General features: G+C 43.9%; 1 protein-coding gene across 1 annotated transcript; it reads left to right on the top strand.

Annotated features, from left to right (window-relative positions):
• Nucleotides 1-9,575: 9,575 nt before the first annotated feature.
• LOC139243125 (probable G-protein coupled receptor 139) lies at nt 9,576-16,546 on the top strand (the record flags this gene model as incomplete). The annotated part of the gene is made up of 2 exons (XM_070870703.1): nt 9,576-9,756; nt 15,657-16,546. Coding segments are annotated over exons 1-2 (1,071 nt in total), but the record flags the coding sequence as incomplete, so codon positions are not given.
• Nucleotides 16,547-16,842: the final 296 nt, after the last annotated feature.

Raw genomic sequence — 16,842 nt, 5'->3', positions numbered from 1 at the left:
TTAAAGTTTAATTTGTTTTAATTGCCGGTGCTTTTAGTGTCCCCCTCCCCTTTGATAGGGGGCACTGGAAAAAGGAAAATTTTATTGTAGTGCACAAAATAAAAAAAAAAAAAAGGAAAAAAAAAAGAGGGCCTTGTAAATGTCTGGTGTGTCATCCAGGGCAGGTGGCACCGATTAATGTTTTTGTTTTGCAGGTAAACTCCAAAAAGAGTTTCATGCACAAGGATCCCCAGGTCCCTCTGCACCGCAGCATGTTGTAATTTCTCCCCATTCAAATAATATTCCCTTTTACTGTTTTTTTTCCCAAGGTGGATGACCTCATACTTTCCGACATTGTATTCCATCTGCGAAACCTTAGCCCATTCGCTTAACCTATCCAAATCTCCTTGAAGCCTCTCTGAGTCCTCTACACAACCCGCTTTCCCACTAAGCTTAGTGTCATTTGAAAATTTTGTTGCACTACACTCTGCCCCCTCTTCTAGGTCATCTACGTATATTGTAAACAGTTGTGGTCCCAGTACTGATCCCTGTGGCACACCACTAACCACTGTTTTCCAACCGGAAAAGGACCCATTTATCCCGACTCTCTGCTTTCTGTTCACCAGCCAATTCTCTATCCATGCTAATACATTTCCTCTGACTCCACGTACCTTTATCTTCTGCAGTAACCTTTTGTGTGGCACCTTATCGAATGCCTTTTGGAAATCCAAATACACCACATCCATCGGTACACCTCTATCCACCATGCTCGTTATATCCTCAAAGAATTCCAGTAAGTTAGTTAAACATGATTTCCCCTTCATGAATCCATGCTGCGTCTGCTTGATTGCACTATTCCTATCCAGATGTCCCGCTATTTCTTCCTTAATGATAGTTTCAAGCATTTTCCCCACTACAGATGTTAAACTAACCGGCCTATAGTTACCTGCCTTTTGCCTGCCCCCTTTTTTAAACAGAGGCGTTACATTAGCTGCTCTCCAATCTGCTGGTACCTCCCCAGAGTCCAGAGAATTTTGGTGGATTATAACAAATGCATCTGCTATATCTTCCACCATCACTTTTAATACCCTGGGATGCATTTCATCAGGACTAGGGGACTTGTCTACCTTGAGTCCCATTAGTCTGCCCAGCACTACCTCCCTCGTGATAGTGATCATCTCAAGGTCCTCCCTTCCCAAATTCCTATGACCAGCAATTTTTGGCATGGTTTTTGTGTCTTCCACTGTGAAGACGGAAGCAAAATAATTGTTTAAGATCTCAGGCATTTCCACATTTCCCATTATTAAATCCCGCTTTTCATCTTCTAAGGGACCAACATTTACTTTAGTCACTCTTTTCAGTTTTACATATCTGTAAAAGCTTTTACTATCTGTTTTTATGTTTTGCGCAAGTTTCCCTTCATAATATATCTTCCGTTTCTTTATTACTTTTTTAGTCATTCTTTGCTTTTGCTTAAAATTTTCCCAATTCTCTAGTTTCCCACTAACCTTGGCCACCTTATACGCATTTATATTGTGCGGAGGGTTGCTCAGACCCGGGATGATCAGGACCTGATTGTGAGGAGGCCCGGTCAGACCCGGGATGATCAGGACCTTATTGTTGGGAGCGTTGCTCAGACCCGGTGTGACCAGGACACAATTGTGGGAGATATGAGGATGTTCCCGATATTCTTGCTGGAATTGTCGCCTGTGGATCTCCCGGCATCGCTGTAAGTCTGGGTATTTTCCAACCTTCGCGTCCTGGGTTTGTTGCTGGGCGGAATACAACATTTGTAAAGCATTTGTAATAAAATAGATGAGTTGACTGCAAAAATAGATGAAAATGGGTATGATCTGATAGCCATTACAGAGAAGTGGTTGCAAGGCGACCAGGACTGGGAATTAAATATTCACGGGTACTTGACAATCCTGAAGGACAGACAGAAAGGAAACGGAGGTGGGGTAGCTCTATTGATAAAGGATGGAATCACTGCAATAGTAAGAAACGATACTGGCTCAAACGATCAGGATGTTGAAAGAGTTTGGCTGGAGATAAGGAACAATAAGGGGAAAAAGTCACAGGTGGGCATAGTCTATAGGCCCCACAACAGTAGCAACTCTGTTGGTCGGAACATAAAGCAGGAAATAGTGGGGGCTTGTAAAATGGGAACAACAATAATCATGGGTGATTTTAACCTCCATATTCTTTGGACAAATGAAATTGATCAGGTTGCCTTGAGGAGGAGTTCACAGAGTGTATATGGGAAGGGTTCCTTGAGCAGTATAGAACGGAACCAACCAGGGGGCAGGTTATCTTAGATCTGGATCAACAAACAATCTCCTAGTAAAGGATCCCCTTGGAATGAGTGATCATCACATGATTGAAATTCTAATTCAGATAGAGGGTGAGAAAGTTGGATCTCAAGCCAGCGTACTAAGATTAAATAAAATAGACTATGAAGATATGAGGACAAAATTGGGCTAAGTGGACTGGGAATATAGTTAAATTCTAGGACGATTGATGAACAGTGGTCTATATTTAAGGAGATATTTCACAACTCCAAGAAAAATATATTCCAGTGAGGATGAAAAGGTTTAAGAGAAAGGATAGCGATCCGTGGCTAACAAAAGAAATAAAGGATGGTATCCTGTTAAAAACAGGGGCATACAAAGTGGCCAAAACTAGTGGGAGGACAGAAGCCTGGGAATCTTTGAAAAGCCAGCAAAGAACGACTGAAAATGATGAAGAAAGGGAAGTTAGACTGTGAAAGTAAACTAGCACGAAATATAAAACTCAGATAGCAAGAGTTTTCAATATGTATATGAAAAGGAAAAGAATGGCTAAAGTAAATGTTGGTGCCTAAGAGGACAAGCCGGTGAATTAGTAATGGGGAATATGGAGATTGCAAAAACACTGAACTAATATTTTGTATCAGTCTGTACACCTTTCCTAGGAATGTTTGATTGGATATTGTGCAGGAGATTACCTTTGTATCTAACCCGCTGTACCTGACCTGGGAGTGTTTGATCGGGACAGTGTAGAGGGAAGTTTACTCTGTATCTAACCCGCTGTACCTGACCTGGGAGTGTTTGATCGGGACAGTGTTGAGGGAAGTTTACTCCAAATGCAACCGGTGCTGCACCTATGCTGGAAGTATTTGATGGGCATTATAGAGGGAGCTTTAATCTTTATCTAACCTGTGCTGTACCTGCCCTGGGAGTGTTTGATGGGACAGTGTAGAGGGAGCTTTACTCTGTATCTAACCCCCTGTACCTGCCCTGGGAGTGTTTGATGGGACAGTGTAGAGGGAGCTTTACTCTGTATCTAACCCCCTGTACCTGCCCTGGGAGTGTTTGATGGGACAGTGTAGAGGGAGCTTTACTCTGTATCTATCCCCCTGTACCTGCCCTGGGAGTGTTTGATGGGACAGTGTAGAGAGAAATTTACTCTGTATCTAACCCCCTGTACCTGCCCTGGGAGTGTTTGATGGGACAGTGTAGAGAGAAATTTACTCTGTATGTAACCCCCTGTACCTGCCCTGGGAGTGTTTGATCGAACAGTGTAGAGGGAGCTTTACTCTGTATCTAACCCCCTGTACCTGCCCTGGGAGTGTTTGATGGGACAGTGTAGAGGGAGCTTTACTCTGTATCTAACCCCCTGTACCTGCCCTGGGAGTGTTTGATGGGACAGTGTGGAGGGAGCTTTACTCTGTATCTAACCCCCTGTACCTGCCCTGGGTGTGTTTGATGGGACGGTGTGGAGAGAAATTTACTGTGTATCTAACCCCGTCATGTACCTGCCGGTGGAACAATTTAACCTGAACTGGTTGTCATTCTCCACGCCTCAAATTGCTGAGCATTTAACACAGGTGCAGCACTTTTGTTGGTCAGTCGTATTATTACAAAACTCATTCTGTTCACCCTGGTAGTTTCTGTCTCTGGCTGGGTTTCGGGTTCCTCAGGCACTTCTTTCACTCGTCAGCGCTGAGTGTTGCGATTGAAGCATCGGTGGCATCATGTTCTGTCTCCATCGTGATTTGCACCTTCATAACTTTGACTGTCTGCCCTCCTGCCCGAGCTTCTCTTCTGCTGCAACCTTCATCTGTGATTTAGTTACATTTATCCCTGATATACTTAGAGGAAATAGATACAAATAATGTAATAGGAATCAGAGCAATGATTTATAATGCGTGGATTGAATCCCGGTGCGGGATGTGATCAGAGCGGGGCTCATGCTCCGCTAAGCAAATGATATATCACGTACAGCACACAAAGCAGACATTCGGACCGACTGCTCCATGCTGGCGTTTATGCAGCACACACACCACCAGCCAACCCCCACACAATCCCCACAACTCTGCATCTTATCCTATTAGCAGAAGCTTCTAATGTTTTCTGCCTGATTTGTTTATCTCGCTTCCCATCAAATGGTTCTGTACTAATCGCCTCAACCACTGCCTCTGGTGGTGGGTTCCCCATTCTCACCTCTCTGGGCACAGAGGCTTCTCCTGAAATCCTCATTGGATTTGTTGGTGGCGAATTTATCATCATGGCCCTATTTTTGGTCTCATAATTATTTCATAATTTCAGTTTTTTTAAACTCTATTTTAAACTGTGCTTGCTTTTCCGCTATTGCATTTATCAGAGCACAAGTAACGATTAGAAATAGGCTCAAAAAGAGCACAGCCTCGATTCCACACACGAGACAAAGAGTTAATGGCTTCTGTTAACACAGGACCAAGGAATCATAGAGCACAGAAGAGACCATTCGATTCATCATGCTGCTCCAGGCTCTGTGATCGAGCTATTCAATCAGCCCCACAGGCCTATTATGTTCCCAGATCCCTTCAAATGCCGGAATTCCAGTATTGATTCCAATTACAGTTGAACATAAGAACATAAGAATTAGGAACAGGAGTACGCCATCTAGCCCCTCGAGCCTGCTCCACCAATCAACAAGATCATGGCTGATCTGACTGTGGACTGAGCTCCACTTACCCGTCCTCTCCCCATAACCCTTAATTCCTTGAATGGTTAAAAATCTATCTATCTGTGATTTGATTTCATTCAATGAGCTAGCCTCAACTGCTTCCTTGGGCAGAGAATTCCACAGATTCACAAACCTCTGGGAGAAGAAATTCCTTCTCAACTCCGTTTAAATTGCACCCCCCGTATTTTGAGGCTGTGCCCCCTAGTTCTAGTCACCCCGACCAGTGGAAACAATATCTCTGCCTCTATCTTGTCTATCCTTTTCATTATTTTACATTTTTCCATAAGATCACCCCTCATCCTTCCGAACTCCAACGAGTAAAGACATCGTCTACTCAATCTATCATCATAAGGTAACCCCCTCATCTCCGGGATCAGCCGAGTGAATCGTCTCTGCACCCCTTCCAAAGCTAGTATATCCTACCTTAAGTAAGGTGACCAGAACTGTACGCAGTACTCCTGGTGCGGCCTCGCCAATACCCTGTACAGTTGCAGCAGGACCTCCCTGCTTTTGTATTCCATCCCTCTCGCAATGAAGGCCAACATCCCATTCGCCTTCCTGATTACCTGCTGCACCTGCAAACTAACTTTTTGAGAATCATGCACAAGGACCCCCAGGTCCCTCTGCACCGCAGCATGTTATAATTTCTTCCCATTCAAATAATATTCCCTTTTACTGTTTTTTTTTCCAAGGTGGATGACCCCACATTTTCCGACATTGTATTCCATCTGCCAAACCTTAGCCCATTCGCTGAACTTATCGAAATCTCTTTGTAGCCTCTCTGTGTCCTCTCCACAAACCGATTTCCCACTAATCTTTATATCATCTGAAAATTTTAAAAGTTATTGTTAAATCTGCTTCCATCCCATTTTCAGCGAGAACAATCCAGGTCATGCAAACTCGCAGTGTAAGACAAATTCTCCTCATCTACCCTCTGCTAATTTTCGTAAAACTCTTCCCTCTGGTTAACAACTCTTTTACCACTGGCAGAGTTTCTCTTCAGTTACTTTATCCAAAGCCCTCATAGTCTTGAAAACCTCTATTAAATCTCACGTTAATATTCTCTGAGCGAACGGGAAAAATCACAGTTGCTTATGTCTCCTTATAAGTCTCTCTGCGGGTACCAGTGCACCAGCGCAGCCTTCGGTCACCTGAGGAAGAGAGTGTTGGAAGATCACGCCATAAAATCTGGCACCAAGCACATGGTCTACGGGAATGTAGACATAGCCAGCCTACTTTACGGATCACAAACGTGGATAGTATGAAGTAGTTACCACAAATTACTGGATACATACCTATGACTCCTCAAGATCCTGCAGATCCCTTGGGATGTCAGACGTTAGCGCCCTTGATCAGGCCAGCACCACCATAGCGAAGCACTGAGCACAATTGATCAGCTCCGCTGGGCGGGCCACATTGTCCGCATGCCTGAAACGAGACTCGCAAAGCAAGCGCTCTACTTGGAACTCCTACAAGACAAACAGGCGCCACGTGGGCACAGCAAACGTTGCAAGAACACCCTCAAAGCCTCCTTGAAAAAGAGCAACATTCCCACTCACAGCTGGGAGTCCCTGGCCAAAGACTGCACTAATGGAGGAAGAGCATCCAGGAAGTCGCTGAGCACCTCGAGTCTCGTCGCCAAGAGCATGCAGCAAACCAGCGCAGAGAGCGGAAGGAGTGTGCGGCAAACCAGTCCCACCCATCCTTTCCCTCTACCATTATCTACCCGACCTGCTACAGAGACCGTAATTCCCACATATGTTCAATCACCTAAGAACTCACTTTTAGAGTTGAAGCAAACAATCCCCGATTTCGAGGTACTGCCTATGATGGTGATTAAATCTCTTCCACACCTTCTCCAAGGCTTTCCTAATGTGTGCTGCCGAATCGTCATGCAGAGATAAACCGATGTTTAACAGATTTTTATTGTACCTTCATTATGTGTGAATCGGTGGTGTGGGCAGCATTTATTGTCCATCCCAAATTCCACCTTAATGCTGCTGGTGAATGCATCGATACATCGAGAGGGCTATTTAGAGTTAACCATATTGCTGTGGGACTGGGGTGATATTTATGCCAGTCTACGTAAGGGCGGGTGATTTACATCCCGAAAACACGTTTTTGAACTAGATGTGTAATGACAATCGAGATCCACACGGTCACCATTGCTGACACAATATTTTAATTCGAGATTATTTAATTCACCTTAAATTGCAAAGCTGGTTGGATCTGAACTCATGCCATTGGATCTTTACTCCAGGTCTCTGGATCATTAGTACAGTAGCACAATCACTTTGCTACCATACGCGATGATTCATAAAGTCAAAGATTCTTCCTGCGTTTTTAACAGTTTTATTAACAGACCTGGCACCTTCAAAGATTTGTGCACATCGACTCCCAGGTGTCTCTGCACCAACACACCATTTAAAACATTTATTTTTTAACTTATATTGCCTCTTGTCATGTTCCTTCCCAAAATGTATCACTTCACACATGTTTAATTTTACCTGCCATGTGTCTCCCATTTAACCAGACTATCGCTGTGCTCCTGAAGTCTGCTATGCTCCCCACTGCTTACTGCATTTCTGAGTTTCGTGACATCTGCAAATTTGAAATTATGCCTTTAGACTTAGGTCCTGGCTATTAATCTCTATCAGAAAGATCACTGCTACTAATATAGAACTCTAGGTTTCAACACTGTATACTTCCCTTCTGTCTGAACGCCAACTTTTCACCACTACTCTCTGTTATTTGTTCCGGTGCCAATGTTGTATCCACACAGCTACTGTCCCTTTAATTCCATGAGGTTCAGTTTCCCTATCAAGTCGATGAAGTGACATTTTATCAAACGCCTTTGGAAAGTCGTTATTCACAACATCAGCTGCACTCCGCTCATCAAACCGTTAGGTTATTACATCAAAAAACTGAATCAGGTTTTTCAGAAACACTTCAACATTAACACAATTTGTGCCGGTTGTCATTTATTAATCCAGTTTTTTCCAACTGACAGATAATTTCATACCGGATTATGGCCTCTAGAAGTTTCCCCACCACAGACGTTAGTCTGACTGGCCTGTAGCTACAGGTGTTATCCCGCTTTCCTTTTTTGAACAGGGTGCACCATTTGCGAACCTCCAGTCCTCTGTCACCACTGACATATCCAAGGAGGATTAATGATTCTGGCCTGAGCTATTTCCATAATTCCTTCACTCAGCAACACTCATACATCCCATTCGGACTAGTAATAGGGAAACATAGAAACATAGAAATTTACAGCACAGGAGGCCATTTCCGGCCCATCGTGTCCGCAACGGCCGACAAAGACTCACATAGAAACATAGAAGATACGTGCAGGAGTAGGCCATTCGGCCCTTCTAGCCTGCACAACCATTCAATGAGTTCATGGCTGAACATGCAACTTCAGTACCCCATTCCTGCTTTCTCACCATACCCCTTGATTCTCCTCGTAGTAAGGATTCATCTAACTCCTTTTTGAATATATTTAGTGAATTGGCCTCAACAACTTTCTGTGGTACAACATTCCACAGGTTCACCACCCTCTGGGTGAAGAATTTCCTCCTCATCTCGGTCCTAAATGGCTTAACCCTTATCCTTAGACTGTGTCCCCTGGTTCTGGACTTCCCCAACATTGGGAACATTCTTCCTGCATCTAACCTGTCTAACCCCGTCAGAATTTTAAACATTTCTCTGAGGTCCCCTCTCATTCTTCTGAACTCCAGTGAATACAAGCCCAGTTGATCCAGTCTTTCTTGATAGGTCAGTCCCGCCATCCAGGCAATCAGTCTGGTGAACCTTCGTTGCACGCCCTCAATAGCAAGAATGTCCTTCCTCAGGTTAGGAGACCAAAACTGTACACAGTACTCCAGGTGTGGCCTCACCAAGGCCCTGTATAACTGCAGCAACACCTCCCTGCCCCTGTACTCAAATCCCCTCGCTATGAAGGCCAACATGCCATTTGCTTTCTTAACCGCCTGCTGTACCTGCATGCCAACCTTCAATGACTGATGTCCCATCCGTCAGCAGCCCTGAAGCTTACATGTAATCTTTTGAACCATTAACAATGGAGGAAAAGTAAAGATCACCAAGCACAAGCAGACTGCCCCACACAACTGTGACACACCTTAAACTGAAATATTCTACACTCCAAACCAACCGGAGCCATGTGATCTCCCGGCAGAGGCAAAAAACTATTTAAAATCCAGGACAATTTCGGGAAAAGTATCTGGCAACATTCCGCCCCGACTTATCCAGGTGATCAAAACTACTCCAGGAGATCTACCTTATTGTGGTACATAAAGTGTTGGATTGAAGGGGTTAATTCAAAATGTTTGTTCAGGGACTGTAATTAATATCAGTCTCCACGGGTTTACAGAAGCTGGTTGTTCAGTGACTGTAATTAATATAAGTCTCTATTTACAGAATTGTGTCACTAGAGTGATTCTCGCTCATATTAATAAGGCACTCCTTTCAATGTGTTGCCCCATAGTCACAGTGATAGCATCACCTCTGGCACTAACAGCGATCATCGCACTGCTCCATAGAGAGCGAGTCGGAATCTGAGAACAGTAGATTCGAATTTTAAAACAATGGATCAGAATCTGAAAAAAATGGATTGGAATGTTACAACAAATGGCAAGAGTTTCATCTTGTATTTTAACTATCTTGTTGCACATTATGAGGAACTACCATTCGTATTGCGAATGCGTTATGCATTTCGTATTATTCAATACATTTACTATCCCGTCCTTGCTGTTGTTGGTTTTGCTGGTAAGTCTATCTCGTTATTCCAGTAACCATGGTTCAATGTATTACTTATCTCATATTTTACTCCCACCTCCTTGCTGCATTTGTTTTTCCTGGTAGTCTCTGTATCCAACTATTAACTCTGCAAACCATGTTTCGCTGTATTACTGGACTTGTAAATTGCTTTCTCATCTTTGCTTCAGTTGTTGTTCCTGGGACATCTCTGCATCCAGCTATTAACTGTGCATACGTTGTTAATTGTACGAGTGTTCTTTTAATTTATTCCACACTCTTTGGTGTTGTTGGTGTTCCTCGTAAGTCTCAATATCCAGCAATTATAACTCTAATCTATATTTCACTGTATTACTGAGTATGTCACTTAAATCTTTGGAAGTTTTCATCACATTGTATATCTAGTGACTTAGTCCCCTCTGTGGCCAATGTCTGAGGCTGATCGAGATTGCTCGCAAATTCGGCATTCTGTTTTACCCTGAGTTCAGTTCTGACCTCTTCTCCTTTGAATCACTGGTCCTGCCCACTATCATCTCCATAATACTGCCCAACTCATTCCTTCGCCTCAATAGCCCAGTGACTTTGTTGAACAGTAATTGACCATTGCAATGCTTTCCTTGTCCACCTCGCAGTTACAGTCCATTATAAATTAGAGCTCAGTTAAATAATTTACTGATCATATCCTAACTCCACTAAGTCCTGTTCACCCATTAACAATCTGCTCTTCCACCAAAATTGGATCCCGATTAAATAATGTCTCATTTTTATTATTCTCATCCATGTGTTCAGCTCCCACCATGGTTTCACCCCCTCCAATTAGTCCCATTCCCCTGCTCTATTCCCATAGTCCAGCAATTTTTTCCCCTTCAAGTATTTATCCAATTGCCCAATAAATGTTAATTTACTTCCCTCTATTCGTCCTCCAGCCATACTCTCTCTATTCTCTTTTACTCATTCATTCTGGCACTTTGTAAGTTTCTCACTTCCTCTCTGTCTCTCTGTCAGTTTCATTCTGTCTCTCTACATTTCACTCTCTTTGTCTCTTGCTCATAGAATGTTAGATTAATACAGCAAAGAAAGTCAACTCGGTCCATCGTGTCCATGCCGCCACTTGGATAGAACTATCTCAGATGTACAACTCTTTAGCCAGAAAAATGTAAATATATCTCCTTCCACGAATAAAGCAATTCCCTTTCGAAAGTAACGATTGAATCTACTTCCACCGTGTTCTCACAAATTGCATTCCTGATCGCAACAGCTCACTGCATAAAGAACACTCTTCCCATCTCTCCTGTGGTTCTTTTGTCAATTACCTTAAACCTGTCTCCTCTGGTTCTGCACCATTGTGCAACTGGAAACCTTTGTGACTTACTCGCTCTCTTAAAACCCATCATAATTTTGAAAATCTAAATTAAATGTTAAATATTTGCTGATGATACAACATCATCATCGTAGACAGTCACTTTAAATAGAGGAAGGCTTGCTTCCTCTAAAATGAGTTCTTATGTAACTGAACAGTCCAATATGGAAATACAATCTCTGTCACACGTGGGACAGAGAGTGGTTGAAGGAAAGGGTGGATGGGGCTCGTTTGCCACACGCTCCTTCTTACTCCTGCGCTTGGTCTCTGCATGCTCTCGGCGACGAGACTCGAGGTGCTCAACGCTCTCCTGGATGCTCTTCCTCCACTTCAGGCAGTTATGGGCCAGGGACTTTCAGCTGTTGGTTGGAATGTTGCATTTCATCAAGGAGGCTTTGATCGTTTCATTCAAAAGTTTTCTCTGCCCACCTGGGGCTCGCTTATTGTGTAGGAGTTCCGAGTAGTGCGCTTGCTTGAGAGTCTTGTGTCAGGCATCCGGAAGATGTGGCCCGCCCAATGGAACTGTCCAGGTGTACCAGCATCGAAGCACTGATAATACAATGATAAGTGTGAAAGCATGTTGTGCGGAGGACGCAAAAATATGCAAAGGCATATAGATAGTCTAAGTGGGTGGGCCACAACAATGGCAGATGGGGTATAATGTGGAAAAGGTGACGTTATCTTCTTTGTTATGAAAAATAAATAAGCAAATTATTATTAAATGGGGAGGGATTCCAAATTGCTGTGGTCCAGATTGGTCAATGGTTGTTGTACATAAAGCACAGAAGGTTAGCATGTAGGTACAGCTAGCAATTAGAAAAGGCAGCAGAATGTCTGGCTTTATTTCAAGTGGGACAGAATATAGACGTCCTGCTACAACAATGCAGGTTGTCGATAAGACTACAGCTGGAGTATTGTGTACAGTTTTGGTCACTTTAGATAAGGAAGGATTTACTTTCATTGCAGGCAGTTCAGAGAAGGTTCACGACGTTGATTACTGGGATGAAAATGTTGTCATAAGAATAAAGGTTGAGCAGGATGGGTGTGTGTACATTGGAGTTTAGAAAACTACGAGGTGATCTTATTTAAATGTGTAAGATTCTATAGTGGCTTGATGGGGTAGACGCAGAGATGATGCTTCCTCTAGTGGGGAAAATCTAGAACCAGGGGACATAGGTTCAGAATAAGGGATCGCCCATTTAAATCACAAATGAGAAGCAATTTATTCTCTCAGGGGGGCGTGAATCTTTCGAATTCTCTTCGACAGAGAGCTGTGGAGGCAGCTTCTATGAATCTTATTAAATGGAGATAAACTGATTTTTAAACGAGGAGGGAGTTCAGGGTTATGTGGAGTGGGCACGGAAGTGGAGTTGCGGCCAAGATCAGATGTTCTTTCCAAAGACTCAGGTCCAATCACAGAGGCATGAGCAGAGAAAATATTTGCCTCTCGGAATGAAATCCCTGGACCGACGTGAGAGCACTGGAAGTTAGGCGAACCTGCGAATGAAATTTCTCGACAGAGGTGGGTGTAGTGTAATGTAGGCGAACCTGGTCATTAAATATCTAGACTGAGGGAGGGAGCAGTGTACTCTAGGGAGATGTTGGTGTGAACTCCTGAAGCGAGATGGGAGCCCTTTCTGGGAAGTCCCTTCATCGCATCACTGGAATCATCTCAGAGATCCTGAAGTTCATGAATATTTATTTATTGTGAAAGTTTTACCGTTATTTTCTGTGATGCAATAATTAAGAAATCATATAAGAGGCCGTCCATTTTTTTATTATTTTATTCCTTCCTTTTATCAGCCAATTTCTCCTCTTTTGTTCTCACTTGGAGTTGAATAGAGGAAGCGAAACTCTGTTCGCTCTGTTCTGTCCACGCTATGTTATAGCTGGGTAAATATCCTCTGATCATTTTGTTCCAGTCAGTGTCTCCTTTGTCACCATCTCAAGTTCTGCATTAATGGCACTGCTTCTGATGGGTGGAACAGGATTTCAAGCATCATTAACATTCACAAACAAAATGTTCGTTCAGCCAGATTTCTTTCATTTATTTCCAATCTTTAATTTGAATTTGCAATTTGGTCCCATGCCGATCTGTCTCAGTTCAGTGCATCTGTCAGCGAGAAACAGAGTGGAAAAATCTGTTGCCTCCGGCTGTGCACTTCTGATCTTTGGGCCCCTCGTGCGGAGGGGGAGCGGGAGGTCAGAATCCTCATCGTCGGACTGCTCCGGGACATGGCCAACCGGACCATCAGCTGGTCCAGGCAGCTGGCGGTCGAGAGGATCGTTCAACCCGGCTGCCTCCCTCTCTTCCGCGGAAACGTTCAAGCCAGGAGATGGAGCACGCGGTGTCCACCGGAATGTTCGCGGCCTTCCACGAGAGGTGGGTGCTGGAGGGACTGAAGTGCATCAACTACACCGGCAAACACATTTAATTTGATTCTTCAATGGTAAAAGTGTAATTTGATTAGAGTTATCGGTTTTATTGCACATATATGTCATCGCAGCGCATTTGGAATTAGGTGACATGATAGGTCCAAGTCAGCATGGATTTGTGAAAGGGAAATGATGCTTGACAAATCTTTTGGAATTTTTTGAGGATGTTTCCAGTCGAGTGGACAAGGGAGAACCAGTTGATGTGGTATACGTGGACTTTCAGAAGGCTTTCGACAAGTTCCTACACAAGAGATTAATGTGCAAAGTTAAAGCACATGGGATTGGGGGTAGTGTGCTGACGTGGATTGAGAACTGGTTGTCAGACAGGAAGCAAAGATTAGGAGTAAATGGCTACTTTTCAGAATGGCAGGCAGTGACTAGTGGATATATGCTGTCGTCCCAGCTGTTTACACTATATATTAATGATTTCGACGAGAGGATTAAATGTAGTAACTCCAAATTTGCAGATGACACAAAGTTGGGTGGCAGTGTGAGCTGCGAGGAGGATGCTATGAGGCTGCAGAGTGACTTGGACAGGTTCGGTGAGCGGGCAAATGCATGGCAGATGAAGTATAATGTGGACAAATGTGAGGTTATCCACTTTGGTGGTAAAAACAGAGAGACAGACTATTATATGAATGGTGACAGATTACGAAAAGGGGAGGTGCAACGAGACCTGGGTGTCATGGTACATCAGTCATTGAAGGTTTGCATGCAGGTACAGCAGGCGGTGAAGAAAGCAAATGGCATGTTGGCCTTCATAGCAAGGAGATTTGAGTACAGTGGCAGGGAGGTATTGCTACAGTTGTACAGGGCCTTGGTGAGGCCACACCTGGAGTATTGTGTACAGTTTTGTCCACTAACTTGAGGAAGGACGTTCTTGCTATTGAGGGAGTGCAGCGAAGTATTACCAGACTGATTCCCGGGATGGCGGGACTGACATATCAAGAAAGACTGGATCAACAGGGCTTGTATTCAATGGAGTCAGAAGAAAGAGAGGGGATCTCATAGAAACGTTTAAAATTCTGACGGGTTTAGACAGTTTAGATGCAGGAAGAATGTTCCCAATGTTGGGGAAGTCCAGAACCAGGGGTCACAGTCTAAGGATAAGGGGTAAGCCATTTAGGACTGAGATGAGGAGAAACCTCTTCACCCAGAGAGTGGTGAACCTGTGGAATTCTCTACCACAGAGAGATGTTGAGGACAATTCACTAAATATATTCAAAAAGGAGTTAGATACAGTACTTACTACCAGGGGGATCAAGGGGTAAGGCGAGATAGGAGGAATGGTGTATTGAAGTTACATGTTCAGCCATGAACTCATTGAATGGCGGTGCAGGCTCGAAGGGCCGAATGGCCTACTCCTGCAACAATTTTCTATAGTTTCTATGTTTCTATAATGAGGGAGCAATTCATATATAGTTTCAATCAAAAATAGTTGTATTTCAGGATAATCAACCCCGGCTGATTTTAATTTAGGTACTTAGAATATGAACAAACTTTCATATTTTCTCGTCTAATATTCTCTGCACAAGTGGAAACCAACAGGTGAAAAGCTGCAGCAATTAATCTCTTCCATTTGTGTTCAAATACTTTAAATGCTCGTTTCAAGGACACGCTCAAAGCCTTCATGTTAAAATTCAACATCCCCACCGACACATGGTAGTTCCTAGCCAAAGACAATCCGAAGTGGAGAAAGTGCATGTGGAAGGGCGCTGATCACCTCGAGTCGTCGCCGAGAACATGTAGAAACCAAGCGAGGGCTGCGGAATGAGCGTGCAGCAAACCAGACTCCCCACCCACCCTTTTCTTCAACCACTCTCTGTCCCGCCTGTGACAGAGACTGTAATTACCATGTTGGACAGTTCAGTCACCTGTTAACTCACTTTTCGCGTGGAAGCAAGTCTTTCTCGCTTTCGAGCGGCTGCCTATGATGATGATGTTACATAAGCATTTGGCGGCTCATTGACTGAGGGATGCGTCGTCTCATTTAATGCTGATGAATGAATTTAGTTGGTGATTAACTTATCAATGATTGTTAATTATTTTAGTTTGGAGTCTATTCCTTGCTCCCAAATTAATGTTTAATTTACCTGTTTATTTCCCTGCCTGACAGTTAACATCCTGACGATTGTGATCTTGCCTCGTGGAAAGTGCGGTCTCTCCAGATGTGTCACTCGCTATCTGGTGGCCATGGCCGTGACGGATCTCCTGGTCATTATCCTCGACCTGATACTGAGACACATTCCGATTCTTTATCAGAAAGAGTTACATTTCGTGCGGTCCTTCCACGTGTGTAATATTCACGCCGTCTTACTTCACGCAGCCACAGATTGTTCTGTCTGGTTCACCGTCAGTTTCACCTTTGATCGCTTTGTGGCCATTTGTTGCCAGAAGCTGAAAACTAAATATTGCACCGAGAGAACGGCGGCTGTGGTTCTGGGAACCGTGACTTTGCTGAGCGGGTTGAAGAACATTTTCTGGTATTTTATGTTGACAGGTTTCTATACGCTTTCAAACATGCCCTGGTTTTGCTATGCAACAAATGATGTTCTGTATTCACCGGTCTGGACAGCAATCACATTCCTTCATTATATTCTCACCCCATGTGTCCCATTTGCTCTGATTCTGCTGCTCAATGCTGTCACCGCCAGACATATTATATTGGCCAGCAGAGCCCGCAGGCAACTCCTGGGTGCCAGCAGTGGGGAGTGTCCCAGTGACCCTGAGATGGCCAGCCGCAGGAATTCCATCATTTTACTGTTTGTTATCTCTGGCAATTTCATCCTGTTGTGGGTGGTGTTTATGGTGCATTCTATATGGACCCAGATGTACTTTTTGGGCTATGATTCTGTATATATACCTTTTTATGTAATGGACATTGGATTAATGCTGCAGGTGCTGAGTTGCTGCACAAACATGGCAATTTATGCCGTGACCCAGACTAAGTTCAGACAGCAGTTGAAGAATGTAGGGAAATATCCCTTCACACTGATTCTGAAATTAATTAAACGATGAGAAGACGCAGAAACGTTCCTGCATCAGACTCCCTGTGTCCTGATATTGTGGGCGAGCTGCTCTCCCCGGCGTGACCAGTGATTCGCGTGAATAATAACACTCTCACTCACACACTGTCTACAACGGCCGGCCTATGAGGGGTCTGCAGTCCGGGTGAATCACCATCAGCATCATAGGCAGTCCCACGAAATATAGAAACATAGAAACATGGAACATAGGTGCAGGAGTAGGCCATTCGGCCTTTCGAGACTGCACCACCATTCAATCAGATCATGACTGTTCAT

The sequence above is a fragment of the Pristiophorus japonicus genome, unplaced genomic scaffold (assembly GCF_044704955.1).
Source record: "Pristiophorus japonicus isolate sPriJap1 unplaced genomic scaffold, sPriJap1.hap1 HAP1_SCAFFOLD_162, whole genome shotgun sequence".
Lineage (NCBI taxonomy): Eukaryota > Metazoa > Chordata > Chondrichthyes > Pristiophoridae > Pristiophorus > Pristiophorus japonicus.
This window is presented reverse-complemented; position numbering and strand designations above follow the sequence as displayed.